General features: G+C 37.1%; 1 protein-coding gene across 1 annotated transcript; it reads left to right on the top strand.

The window, feature by feature from the left end:
• Nucleotides 1-12,993: 12,993 nt before the first annotated feature.
• LOC135073108 (inosine-5'-monophosphate dehydrogenase) lies at nucleotides 12,994-15,097 on the top strand. Its single transcript, XM_063967148.1, has one exon. It carries the CDS (start codon nucleotides 13,281-13,283, stop codon nucleotides 14,817-14,819), a length of 1,539 nt encoding a protein of 512 aa, XP_063823218.1. The 5' UTR covers nucleotides 12,994-13,280; the 3' UTR covers nucleotides 14,820-15,097.
• The last annotated feature ends 119 nt before the right edge of the window (nucleotides 15,098-15,216 follow it).

Here is a 15,216-nt window from a genome sequence, read left to right as displayed (position 1 = left end):
TTGTAAACGACATTAACTCTTGTCTGCACTCCTCCCGCCTTCTTTGCTTCGCAGACGATATGAAAATCTACTCCGCAATTGCGTCGGAACGGGATGCTGCTGCCCTGCAGGCTGACTTGTCACGTCTGGTTGAATACTGTAAGTTCAATAAACTGGATCTCAACCCCTCCAAATGTTCTATTGTAACTTTCAGTCGCAAGCTAAATACTAAATTGTATCCATACCTTATGGGTGGCCAAACCCTACAGAGGAAGACATCCATTCGCGATCTGGGAGTGATACACGATTCCAAACTGATTTTTGATGACCATATAGATAGCATAGTAGCTAAGGCGTCAAGGGCTCTCGGTTTTGTAATGCGTAGCTCAGTCTGTTTTAACAAGGTAAAGACACTTAAAATACTATATTGCACATTTGTGCGTAGTCACCTTGAGTATGCGTCGCAGATCTGGAACCCTAGGTACCAAACATACGTCTCTCGTTTGGAGAATGTCCAGAAAAAGTTTATAAGGTTTATTTGTTACCGTACCAGATCACAGTATAGTTCGTCGGACTACTCTAACATCTGTAAAAGGCACCACATCCTTCCTCTTGCCATTAGGCGTGAAATATCTGATATCACATATCTTATAAAAGTTATTACAGCTGAGATTGACTGCTCTGAACTCCTAGCTAACATTCAATTTAATGCTCCAAAAAGAATTCTGCGCAATAATAATCCACTATACATCCCCAAGGTAGACTCTAACTACAGGCAAAATAGTTTTCTCTGGCGGGCGAGTAGGAACTTGAACGAATTTGTCAAGGAGACTAACATCGACATATTTTGTACTAGCGTTGCTGTGGCGAGGAGAAAGCTAGGCGACCGTTTTTTTAAGGACAGCTAAATTGTTTTTCTGTTTGGCAATGTTTTCCAATACTTTTTATTTAGGTATACATAGTATATTATAGTAGTGTAGTACGTAGTATGTAGTAACCCTGGTGCAAAGGCTCACTAAATTTTTTAAATTGTTTTTACCTGTGGGAACCTATAAGTGGTTTACTCGTTGCCTATCTTATGTCATTATTACACACTGTAAAACCCTGGTTTTCCTAAATAAATAAATAAATAAAAAATAAAATTAACCTTTCTTCAGTGACAAACGATTTTCTGCACTTCAAAATTTTGACTGACCCTTTTCACACTTACCTAAATAATTGTAAGAAAATAACCTGGCGCAGTTGAGTAAAAAAAAGCATACAAAGGGAGAGGACAGATTTATACAAAAGATGTACATAGTGTTATTTCCCGTTTTAAAATCATGATTAAAAAAATTATGAAACGAACAACTACTATGAAGTCATTTAATACGGAACCCATTTATATTTACTTTTAATTAGATAAATGAATTATTTTGCACTTGTCATCTTAATTAACATCACTTAAGTGTTATAATAATCTAAACCAAATATTCACTTTAATTCATTTATATAGGCTACATGCATAGTTTACTTTTAACTAAGTTATGAAGAAAATAATTTTATTTTACCTAACAACAATAAAAAACCATGCATACCCTACTTACCCTATTTTTATTTACAAGGATTTTTGTTTTAGTACTTTAATATTCATAACAAACAAAATAAAATAAGCATAATTACTATTGTATTCAAAAAATGATAAATTACGTACGTACTCGTATGTATTCTTTTAGCTGTCGATATTTTGTAAAAGGAGCCGAAACTAACATGCTTTTCTCTCTTAATACCTACTAAAGTTTATTATTTTTTACTGTTAATGCGGTATTTTATATTTAAACTATCCTGTTATTTAATACAATTTTAACCAAGTTTACGATCTCTTATTTCATTATTTTTGTCCCATTTATTTTTCCTGATTAAGCCAAAAAATTACGTATTTAAAGATTTTTTTAAGATAGCAACTTATTGATGTTCATTATCCTACTTATTTTATAAATGGCTATGGCTAATATTTTACATTTGTTTGCCTGCTGCAAAATATGGCTATTTAAATATTATGTCAGTATAGTATTTGCTTACCTACCGTACTTAATTTACAAATATATCAAATAATAGCTTAAACTAACTTAAGCCCATCGCATCAAAGAGGACTACACGGGCACCTTTTAAAATGTTTAATCTCTATCGTATCGTCTGATTTAATAGCGACGTCGAAACGAACTGAAAATATTGACAAGTTTCTTTTAAATATTAAAAAACCGGCCAAGTGCGTGTCGGACTCACGCACAAAGGGTTCCGTATCATTGATATATGTTTTTTTTTAAATTTAAGTTATTTGTATGAAAGATTACGCGGTAATAAGCGGTTTACTTACTAGATCTCGTTCAAAACAATTTTCGTTGGTAGTTTTTATAGTAATGTACATCATATGTTTTTTTTAGATTTTTCATTTTCTTATTTTAGAAGTTAGACAACTTTTTTCCACTTTGGAAGCGTCTGTAACGCAAACTATTCGGTTTAGAAAAAAATTATTTTAGAAACCTCGATATCATTTTTGAAGACCTATCCATAGATACCCCACACGTATGTGTTTGATGAAAAAAAAATTTTTGAGTTTCAGTTCTAAGTATGGGGAGCCTCCAATTTTTTTTTTTTTTTTTTGCATCAAAATCTTAATGCGGTTCACAGAATACATCTACTTACCAAGTTTCAACAGTATAGCTCTTATAGTTTCGGAAAAAAATGGCTGTGACATACGGACGGACAGACGGACGGACGGACAGACAGACATGACGAATCTATAAGGGTTCCGTTTTTTGCCATTTGGCTACGGAACCCTAAAAAGTAAAGGATAACGATCATAATGCACAGTTCCCATTGACGCGTTTTCGCTGTCTCTAGCCCCGTCTTGTCCATGGTATGGGCACTTACCCAAATTTTAATTGACAGTATCGGGTAAACTGATAAAAATTTTGACGGATTCTAAACACATTCTTCCAAGCCCATTACGTCATTACAAAAACCTAGGAGATTACCTAATTGAACTGCTCCTAATGACGCTTTAATTAATCCGTAACTTCTACAATAAATTGACTGTAAATGAAGATTAAGGTTTATTCGAGATTTCATCGTATGAACTGTGACAATGTGGGTGAAGTTGGTGAATTTTATCGTGATCATTCAATGTGTAATTTCAAGAGACACTGAGGACCGGAATAGTGTCTACGTGAGACCTTTTGTTAGTTTGAACCACGGACACCAATATCAGTATGTTTACTTCAAATACCCGCTGCCCAACCGACATATTGTGCCGCAAAATCCGCAAGTTTACAGCAGTTTCGTAACGGGACAGACCGGTTTTCGAGAAATTCGTCCAGTGAACTTTGTGCCGATCCCACCTAATGGATTTATACATCAACATCAGATTCATCACATAGTTGTACCGCCTAATCACATAAACCACAATTTGAATCCGGTACAGATACTGTCTCCATTGCCGAATACTCAAGCACTCCCTGAACATGCTTTTCTTGAAAGGCCTCCACTCCCTGTTCCACTACAAATACCTGACTCAGATAACAAGATTATCGTAGAAAACCTCCATGGAAAGTTCGAGGACTTCATACGACCAGGCTCGAATCAGCCGGGGCAAAACACGTATGGACCGCACGTTCGACCTCATCAGGGTTATAACCAAGGTGGTGCGCAGTTCCACAGTACCACGGGATCTGGGAAGTCGGATCCGTTCGCGCTGCATGGAAAGTTCGAGGACTTCATACGGCCAGGCTCGAATGAGCCGGGGCAAAACACGTATGGACCGCACATCCGACCTCATCAGGGCCATAACCAAGGTGAATCGCAGGTCCATAGCACCACAGGACCTGGGAAATCGGATTTTGCGCCGCCCATCACAAACAAGCCAGACTTCAACGTGCCAAGCGTGACTACTCTGATAACGAATGCTCAGGTCACCACCGTAACCCCGCCTGCACATCAACAGGAAAACGAGGACTATGGAGATGTGCAATACGATATCGATGTCCGTAAAGACACGACATAAACTACACGTTTAAAATAATGATGATTGAATCGTAATAAATAATAATAAATATTCAAGCATTTAATACCTACCTAGCTCACATACACAAATATCAACACGAGTAGGTACGTTAATTATGACGTTAGGTATTTTTGGACATGATACATCTTACAATGTAAGTGAGTAATGATACCCACATTTTTCTCTTTATAATAATATGGGTTATTAACTTAAATTACATTTGTCCAGTAAATTAACCAAACTACCTTCGTATTACTAGTAAATATATAATGTGTCAGTTTTATTAATCTATCACAACGTTGATAACGAAAACAGTCTGCCGTTTTTGTATTCCGAATAAGTTATTATCATATAAATAAAATAACGCAGATTTTTTTACCTAAACGCAAACAGGTGAAATACCGCGGCAAAACTGGTTTTTTAAGTGTTGTTACTACTGGGTCTTAGACACGACGTTGTCAGTCGACCGCAACTCATCCCAACTACCTCAGTCTGACTTACAGTGGCCAGCAGAATAGTGCACTATGAGGAAAAATATGTTAATTTGTGTTTTACTGGTGTCGTTGATATGTAACAGTTCCGGACATTCAATACTCGGTGGAATACTCTCTGGAGCTCATGAAATCGGTACGAAAGTGCACAATACTTTAGGGGGCCTGGCTCAGGGCGCCCTGAATTTTGGGGGGCATCTAGAAATCAACCATGGGCATGGACATGGGCAGGCAGGTCACCAGTTTCGACCACCCCTACCGCCTCCACCGCCGCCTGGTTCTGGAAACCCCACTGAAACTATCATCGTAGTCGTAGAAAGCGACGGAAACTCGCATCATAACCATAACCATCATGGACAGAGACCATCATACGGGAACGGACAACCAAATAATTATAATAACCAAAACCGGCCGGGATATAACTATGGACCTCCCAACAATGGACAGTCGAACGGCAATAATTACAACCAACAAAATCCTAGACCCGGATACGGCTACAACCAAGGACAAGGAAATCCCAATGGAAATCCCTACAACAACAATAATCAGAATAATTACGGTGCCAGACCTCAGAATAATGAAAACTTCAATCAAAATTATGGAACCAAACCGTCATACGGTAACGGTGGCAACTACAACCAAAACAACTACGGTTCGCCTCCTACTAATAATGAAAATTACAATCAAAATTATGGAACGAAACCGTCATACGGTAACGGTGGCAACTACAACCAAAACAACAATCAAAATCAAGGAATACCTAATAACCTTCCACCACCGTTTGAGAAACCCACTCAAGATGGGTCGCTGGACCAAAATATTGCCAATGTTTTCACGACCGACCCGCCTAAAAAGAATCCGTATGGCAGCGTTTATGATGTAAACAAGGAAAACACAAATAATATTCCTACTATTAAGCCGGAGGTTGTAAACAATGAGCATACGACTAAAAAAGATGATGACGTTCCTCTATTCGTGCCGCTCAATCCGAACCAGTACCACTACAACGGCGATAAAATTGAAGTCAAAGAACCAAAACGTGAGACAAAACCTGAAACGGAGGACAACGAAAGTTATCCCATAGACATAAGATTTGGCGATGATAAATAATTTAGTTTTAAGTTATTTAAACTAAAATGAATGACTGAGTAACAAATTTTTGAAAGGGTGTAAATTAAGTTTTTTTAATGACCCAAAAATATTTGACTTATCAATATTTTTAACTGAAACATAAATGTTGTGTGAAACTAATTTTAATAAGTTACTAAATATTAAATTTTTAAAGTAATAAACTACGGCTCATGTAATGCAAATCTCAATAAATGAAGAGTTTTATGGTGGATAATAAAATTTAAATATAAAGTACTTACGAGGATTTATTTTATCATTATCACTTTAGTAAATTACTTACCTTGCATCATTAATAATTTTATCTTTTCAAATTGTATTAATAATAAAATAAAATTTGTGTGATACTTATTAAAATGATTAACCATTCGTTACACTAATGTATCAAATGGTGAACAGACATTATGTTACTTAAATCAATGTTTTTTTAAGTTTGAACAAGCCAAAACCAGTTTATAAAACGAGTTAATACTTAATTAACTACAATATTGATAATTTACGAAAACTGGAAACCAAACTTATCATGTTTTAGCTGCATAAAGATTAATTGACTAAAACAAATAATATCACCAATCACCATTTATATCGACTCACTACGAGTAGAAATATGGGTGTGTTATTTTAATAAAACAAAGCTAGTTTTATTCTCATACTAGCTGACCCGGCGAAGTTCGTACCGCCTATGTTTATCAGAAATAATGTAGGATTGTAATGGTTTTTCAATCATGGTAAAATGATTTTTCAATTCGGTCCAGTAGTTTCTGACTTTCAGGGCCCTTAATACACAATCAAATATTTCCTCTTTAAAGTATTAATGAAGAAGTGTAGATAATAGGATCATCTGATGTTGCTCTTACATGGCGCTGACTGTACTTTATAATTTAAAATCAATCATGTCGTGTCAGATAGTTTTCTATGGTCGTATTAATAATTTAAATGCAGGAAAATACGAACAAATAGCAGCGGATGTGCATTACCCACATCATGAGTCTATTAAACATTATTAAGATTCTTAAGAACATACTTAATCAATATGTTAATTTATCAGTTCTTAGGATTCCGCTACAAAGTAAACTTAAAGTTACAATCACAAAGAAATCCAGGTTTTTTTTACAAGATTTTTGCACAAAATCACACACCAAAACTGCTCCATTCGGTAGGTTATACGATTACTTAGCGCGGTCACGCCAAACCTGAGGGTCCGGGGTTCGATAACCGGTCGACTAAACAAATAAATCCTTTGTTTTTTTAATTTTTTCATCTTGTCTATTCTACTATTCATTGTAATAAAATTATATCAAAGTAAGTAACACTTCATAACTAACGCCCGTCACACAGGGTGTCACACGAACCAATCACAGAGCTCTATTCAACGCTGTGCGTTCGATTTGCTGCTTCACCTAAGCAAGTATTGTTTGTGAGTACGGGCGTTACTGTGTCTACTAGGTTACTTTACCAGCGTGATTTTACCCGACTGGAATCGAACCAAGGGCGCCAACCGCACACACGTTGAATCGCCGAACCACTGCAGCACTGCACCGGTAAGTAACATTATGTGTTTAATGTTTAATGACAGTAATTTATTTGCGATTATTTAATTAATGGTTGACGCACTCGCGCTGGTTCCGTCCGAGAAACCTTCCATTATTCAATATGTTTCACGGGATAAGGTTATTTCCACGGAAACACATGGTAGTGTACTTCCTATTGAAACTTTCCGCCATGGAATGAAGTCATTCATCTTAATAAATGGCTAGCGAACGCCTGCAACCACGCAAAACTTTTCCCTTCTAGGGAAGATTCCGCAACATTTAGACCTTAACTTTCAACACCCCTTTTGCATAATTTGACCTTAGCGAATATCATGTCTTCTACTTAATTAGATATTACAAACCTGTCAAGTACCTACTTGAAGTACTTCCAGAGCCCCGATTACGGTAACTTTTAACGTCTACAATCCAGACACGCTTCTCGATTCTGCGATACGATTGGTCAAAACAGCTGACGTACGCTGTTGAACGACCAATCGTATCGCAGAATCGAGAAGCGTGTCTGGATTGGTGACGTTAAATATTACCGTAATCGGGGCTCTGTTCCGTTCAATATTAATGATTTTTACAACTTTAAATAAAGCTTTTAGCTCATTTGTTGTTTAAAGTAGGTACGCCTCTATTCGTAGACTTTATATGTATAAACTTAAGAGCATACGTAGGTCTCGTAGAGACGTAGAGGTAGGTAGGTAAGTATGTTACTTTGCCGTTTCGCGTTTAAGGTCAAAACCAAAATTATAAAGGCTAAGATGATGACGTAGCTATGGCAATGAAATAAAAATCCCCGCTCTTAATTCACTGGTTGAATTCCTTTCTTTTATGATGATAAATATCTTGAAATCTTGTTATGTTTGAATATTTATGTAAATTCGTCACTATCATCATAACTATGGAATATTTCGGAATTTCTCAAAGGTTCTCAAAGTTCGGGAAAATATAAGGTGGACGGACATTTTTCAATTTTCAGGCACATGCGTCTACGCGTCTACTGAAGGGATATAAATTTAAGTTAGTAACATTTTGGAGATTTTTAGTTTAAACGCTTTGGCAAGACAGCTATTACTTAGACGTGCTGAGTTCTACAAATTAAAGTAAGTAAGACTTATTTATTACCTCAGTGCCATTTCCACCAACTACACACAAGGTGAATCGCGTAGCTAGTGCCTACGTTTCTGGAATATCCAAAGTTGTGACGAGAATGGGTAATGGTGAAATAAATATAGCCTAAGAAGACAGGCGGAATTGCATGACTCACATTCAAGTCTTACAGTATCTACGTCATTATAGTTAAGTATCATGGTATCGTATCAGCCTTTGGTAGGTGAAATTTTTTAGTCAATGGATTAAACAAAATAACAACAACCACTTTACTTACTTGGAAATACTATGAAGGTTGTGAAAGAAGGGGTTCTATTACAAGAAAACATATTTACATTTTCAGAAGTTTTCCCTAAGCTGCTATTCAATTAATTGACATGGTACTAACTTTGTTTAGAAAACAAACCCTTAAGCTCTAACGTACCTATATTTAGATTAACAACCGGGTGCTTGTTTTAAGACATGATTGATGTAAGTAGATGATACACACTGTGTGTCACACGTAATATCAAGAATACTGAAGCCTGCAATTGTATCTTATTTACCGTGGGAATATTACCTCGATTAGGTGCGTCTTTACGAGTTCTTTACACGAAACTATCATTACCACCGTAATCGTCCCACAGCTTGGCCTTAAGTGCAAAAACCGTGAAGTTAAGTCAACTGGCCGCTAATTCCTTATAACCCGTCCAGCTGTAGGTATCTTAACAAGCACATTTTTATCATTCAATCATAGCTATATAAACAAATTTTGTTTACCTACTGTCCGCCTATTAGTGTGTGTGAATTAAGGAAATAATTATCATGGTGGGATTAATCATCGCGTTGTGTTTGCTGCCAGTGAGGAGGATAGTGGGGCAGAGCACAGTCGTGTCCATTCTAAGCTCGAAAGCGGTACCTTCACAACAGCTAGAGGCCGCCCCTGGATGCACAACATTTAAAACTCCTGAGTTGCCGCCGAAACTTTCAACTAACATCCACATGACCAGTCACGATCACGAAGGCAAGTTAAACCGTCCATCGCTGTCTACAATTACAGAGCGACCGCCACTTTTTGTATCGCACGCAACACCGGATAGAATGGCAGCACAGCCTTGCAACAACAGTCAGAATGACGCGGATAAAATTGTTTTCAAGGAAGATGACGAAGAAAACCAGGTGAAGTTCACCAGTCCTCCACCAAGACATACCACCGATGGACCCATTATTCCAGCTGCAACAGCATCGCCCAACACCACTCAAGTGGAGCTGGATGAGCGCTCATCGTTCGACGGTGATCAGTGCCCCACAGGATATGTTAGAGTGAACGGAAAATGTGTGGAAAAAGATTAAACGTGTTTTATCATTAACTTTGGTTTATTTAAGTTTAAATGTTATTGGAATGTTAAGAGGAGAAACTGTTTGAGACTTAAGTATTTTGAAATATAACAAATCAACCAACAGGCAAGAAGAGATTCAAGCGTGGGGTTAAGTAGTTAATATGGAAGCTAGTTTGGATCAAGTATTCGGTATGTAGGTAAATATACAGACTTACTTCAGAAAAAAGTTCTAAAAGAACAAAGAAAAAAGTATATTTGGTTTGGTGTCTAGCTGTTAACATACCTAATCAGCTAATAAAAAAAGTTTGTTATGAGAATCTTGGAGATAACAAAACTGCGACTGCATCTTGTTATACCTACCTTGTAAAATTAAATAATTGTAGTACACTTCAATAATTATTGTCGCTGCTACGACACTATATTAATTAGACAAATTTTTTATCTCGGTGGACACATTTCCCAGCAATTTTGACCAAACCAGTGGGACATTTGTTCCCATTAAAGTTGTCAGTTAGTCTTCTGTAATTTTCTCTACTCGGATACTTTTCGGATTCTTTGCCAATAACGAGCCCCGCAATCAAGAAGATACACAACAATGTTACTTTGAAGCTGGACATAATTAATTCTCTCAATAATAGCGTATAATCTTTTATTACCTCCAATCCAAGTAGGGGAAGTTAGGAGTAATAGGAGTAGACGCTCTTTACATTTTCCTTAAATACTTTACTGTTGATACATCCTATTGTTTTGATTAAAAATTTCATGTGCGAAATTGTTAAAAATTGTCACTTAACCTTTTGGTTAATTCGTATTTCAGCTATAGGTATTAACAATTTTAAATTGATTATGTTTAGTTTATGAAACTCGAAGCGGAACAAATGTAGGTTAGTGACCCCATATTGTGTTATAAATGTTTAAAAATACAACATACCACTTGAGTATTGTTCGTTAAACAAAAGCGATCACACCTGAATAATTGGAAAATACAATTGCCTCGACATTTCAAGATATGAACAGTCTAAAAATTATTGTTGTAAAATGTTTGTGCATACTTTTGATTTTGGGTCTAGCTTATTGTGACGATGATTTGGATGAGCATGAATATTTCAAAAGCATTATTAAGAATTTCGGTGTTCCCGTCCCACCCGTTTCACCAGATTCCACTGAAGACGTGGATTGAAAGCTACTAGAAGAAGCGCGAAATAAAGTTTGTTCTGCAATTATGTAATTTTTATTTCACCCTTCCTTTTAAGAAAGTTAATTCTTCAATTAATATGTATAAGACAAGTTAGTCTAGAAAGATTTACCAACACTGTTTTTCTAACAGGAAAGGATACCTACTGTGTAACACCAGTAACACCAAGGCAATGCGTTAGAACTTAAGCTAAAAATTTTGTCACTGTGAAATGCAATAAAGAATTGAATTATAATAAATTAGGACTGTATTCTTATCCCTACAAGGAAAAAGAGCCCGCTAAGAATATCGCACGGGCATAGCTCTTAACTAAGTAGGTTCCTGCGGTAGTGAAGCGATGCTGGATGCTCTATTTGCCTGACCTTAGAGAATGGGTCTAATACCTAAATATCATACAAATATTGGATTCGATAGCTGGCTGTCATCATTGGAAAATAAAACCTTCCCGAGAAACTCAAAAATGTTACCTATTTAGGTAGGTATTTCACAGGCAGCGGAATAACAGTTGAGTACCCCGAGCACGAACAAATATCGTTGGTCAGTTCCAATCACATAGTTCCGACACTGGAACGATATCGTTCCTATCCGACGCGCCATATATAAACACATTATTAATAAATAATAAATCTGTATTAACTAATATGTAATAAGTATAGGAATGCGTCGTGGAAATTACAAGCATCTACACTAATTATGTAGATATTAAACCGGAGCATTGTAAGTAATGCAACAATACTTTAACAGAAAAAATATTATATTATTTTTGATTTTTTTTAACAAATTAAAGTTAGTTTTTACAGTAAGATATCTGTATCTGGCTGGAATGAGTTTCGGTAGTAGGTAGGTATATGGCGTGAAATATTTTCAATGCATTCTTCATACTTGAGGAAATCCGAATTAAAATAAAACACGTAACTTATTATTTACAATTTGATCCACAAAAAAATAATGAAAATCACATTCAATGGATTACGCATGCTATAAATATAAAATTTTGTTGAGGATTAGAGGCAAAAATAAGTAAGTCCATCTAAATCCTTTGGAACTGTCTACCTACTTTAGAAAACTAACTAACTATGAATAGTCGCACGCTGAAATTGAGCTTTTTGTGTACTATTTTGTTGATTTTAAAGCCTGTGATTTCTTTAAGTGACTACGATGCACATCTGCGGATATGTGATAATAACGAGAAGACGCGCATAAACGATTACGTCGCATGTTTACCCAAAGCACTTAGTCCTAAATTTAACAGAAGAACAATGAAATGGGAATGTACCCCGGCCTACTCCGAAGACGAGATTGTACGATGCACATTGGAAGATCATTGATAGCAGGTTAAAGTGTTTCAATCAGCCAGCTCAAAAACATCACACGGATTTCTTAAAATAACTTGAAGTGATGTTGCATTTTGTTTTATTTGCCTACTCATGCACGTTTACGAATATCAAATTGTTAATAATCCACCATTATTACAGATTAATATTCGATCTAACACTGTTTGTGTTAAATTAAATTGCTAACCATGTCGCTCCTTCAATTTCCCGCCAAAACTCCATCCAATCAGTCCACTGTCCAATCGAAATTCCACAGATAACAAAGAGCAACCCACACATATTTTATCTGTGGAGCAACCTATTTATTTATGCCACCAAAATCCGCAAGAGGGAAGGGAGCCACCTCCAAACAAATAAATCTGTCAAGTCAACTTTAAAATTTGTCGATTTTTTTTTAATTAATAAAATCGATTAGGAACTGAGTGATATCTCGCTTAATCACATCTTCACATCAATTCAATCAATAGAATAAACAAATATCTTAATCCCTGCCTGGATATTTTCCATGAAAATTAATTATTTTTTGTAACTTTGTCCAAAGATATTTAATCTAACTTAAAACTTATTTTCATTTTTTTTAAATTGGTTTCAATAGCAAGGCAAGGTATGCAAGGATGGACAGCTTCATGCAGCCAAATATTTATATGATTACCTATCTTCTAACAGCACTACTCTAACGAGTTGAGTACAGTGGAAACTGTGGAAAGCATAGAGCAAAGTAATGTGGAAAGTATTAGCTATAACCATGAAGCTTTATCTTTAGCTTCATGGCTATAACGACGATAACTGAAATAATTGATTGTTCAATTATTTATTCGTATCATCACATCCCTACTTGCCATGGGCCGTGTCGATGACACTTATTCATGTCTGTCTGTCACTCGTTTTCGAACAAGAGAGAAGCCGGTACCTCCGTGCTTCTCCTTGTTAAATTTTTGAAAAAGTTTAATTTAGAGAATCTACCGTACTAACAATCAATAATTACAATTTAAGTCAAATAAAATATTTGGACTAGTTTACACTTCTTCAAACGCCGCTACGAAGAACCTGCCCACCACGTGTACTTACATCGTGTTTTCTATAAATCTACTATTTCATTTGTACCAAAGAGAAGTATCATATTCCACGTGTGCCACTTATCAAGATGTCGGTGAAAGCGGAAGGGGACCTCCGTGACGGACTGTCAGCTGCCGAGATATTTGCTAACAGTGAAGGACTGACATACAATGACTTTCTACTGCTACCTGGATACATCGACTTCACCGCCGAGGAGGTGGACCTAACCTCGCCTCTCACTAAGAAAATCAACCTGAAAGCTCCTTTGGTGTCGACGCCCATGGACACGGTCACCGAAGCTGACATGGCGATCGCCATGGCTCTCTGCGGCGGCATCGGCATCATACACCACAACTGCACCGCTGAATACCAAGCCAACGAAGTTCACAAAGTGAAGAAATACAAACACGGCTTCATCAGAGACCCCATCTGCATGGGCCCCAACAACACAGTGGCTGATGTGATTGAATCCAAGAAAAAGAATGGATTTACAGGTTATCCTATCACAGAGAACGGAAAATTGGGTGGGCGCCTCATAGGCATAGTCACCTCAAGAGATATAGACTTCAGGGAGGGAGATCCACATCTCAGTCTGAAGGAAGTGATGACGCCCATTGATGAAATGATCACTGCTCAATCCGGTGTAACTCTTCAAGATGCCAATTATATTTTAGAGAAAAGCAAGAAAGGTAAGCTCCCCATTATTAATGGAGCTGGTGAACTTGTCGCGCTCATAGCCAGAACCGACTTGAAGAAAGCCAGAAGCTACCCAAATGCTTCAAAGGACTCCAACAAACAACTGCTAGTGGGTGCTGCCATCGGCACCCGGGATGCCGACCGTGAACGTCTCAAGCTCCTTGTCAGTAATGGTGTGGATGTGATAGTTCTGGACTCTTCCCAAGGAAATTCCATATATCAGATAGAAATGATCAAATTCATTAAATCCACTTACCCAGACATACAAGTGATAGGAGGAAATGTTGTGACCAGAATGCAAGCCAAGAATCTGATTGACGCAGGAGTGGATGCGCTGAGAGTCGGTATGGGCAGTGGCTCCATCTGTATAACCCAGGAGGTGATGGCATGTGGCTGCCCACAAGCCACAGCCGTGTACCAAGTTTCCTCATATGCTCGCCAGTTCAACGTCCCCGTGATAGCTGATGGAGGCATTCAATCCGTTGGCCACATAGTGAAGTCCCTTGCTCTAGGAGCCTCCACAGTAATGATGGGATCCCTTCTGGCAGGTACCTCAGAGGCCCCAGGAGAATATTTCTTCTCTGATGGTGTGAGACTTAAGAAATACAGAGGCATGGGAAGCTTGGAGGCCATGGAAAACAAAGAGGGTAAAGGAGCAGCAATGAGCCGTTACTTCCACAAGGAAACTGATAAACACAGAGTAGCCCAAGGAGTGAGTGGCAGTATTGTTGACAAAGGATCGGTGCTACGGTTCCTCCCATACCTGCAAGCAGGTTTGCAACACAGCTGCCAAGACATTGGAGCCAAGTCTGTGGCCACAATACGTGAAATGAGCTATTCTGGAGATCTAAGATTCATGAAGCGAACATACTCCGCCCAACTGGAAGGCAATGTTCATGGATTGTTTTCTTATGAGAAAAGATTATTTTAGATAAATCAAACACTGTAAAACATGTGATAATGAGTACTTTCAAAAGTGAAAATTCATTGTATATGTGATGAAAGTATCCATTTATTTTTCAATGGAAATATTATTTTGTATTTGTATATTAAGAGTAATTGTTGCTTTAAGATTTAAGATGAAATTTATCCACTGGAGCATTTACTCCTCTCATGTTGTCACTTATTTTATTCTTTGGCATTTATTTATAATCTTTGTGACAAAGGACCAGAGATATCTATTCTTTATTAAAGTGTGTACTATAACTATTTTTTATTGAATTAATCAGCAACCCAACCTGATCCCAAAACCTTTTCAAAAACGATTTGTGCTTACAAAAGTGAACATGGCACAAGTTTTTAAATTTATAATTTCTAAATATGAATAA

The sequence above is a fragment of the Ostrinia nubilalis genome, chromosome 7 (genome assembly GCF_963855985.1).
Source record: "Ostrinia nubilalis chromosome 7, ilOstNubi1.1, whole genome shotgun sequence".
Lineage (NCBI taxonomy): Eukaryota > Metazoa > Arthropoda > Insecta > Lepidoptera > Crambidae > Ostrinia > Ostrinia nubilalis.
This window is presented reverse-complemented; position numbering and strand designations above follow the sequence as displayed.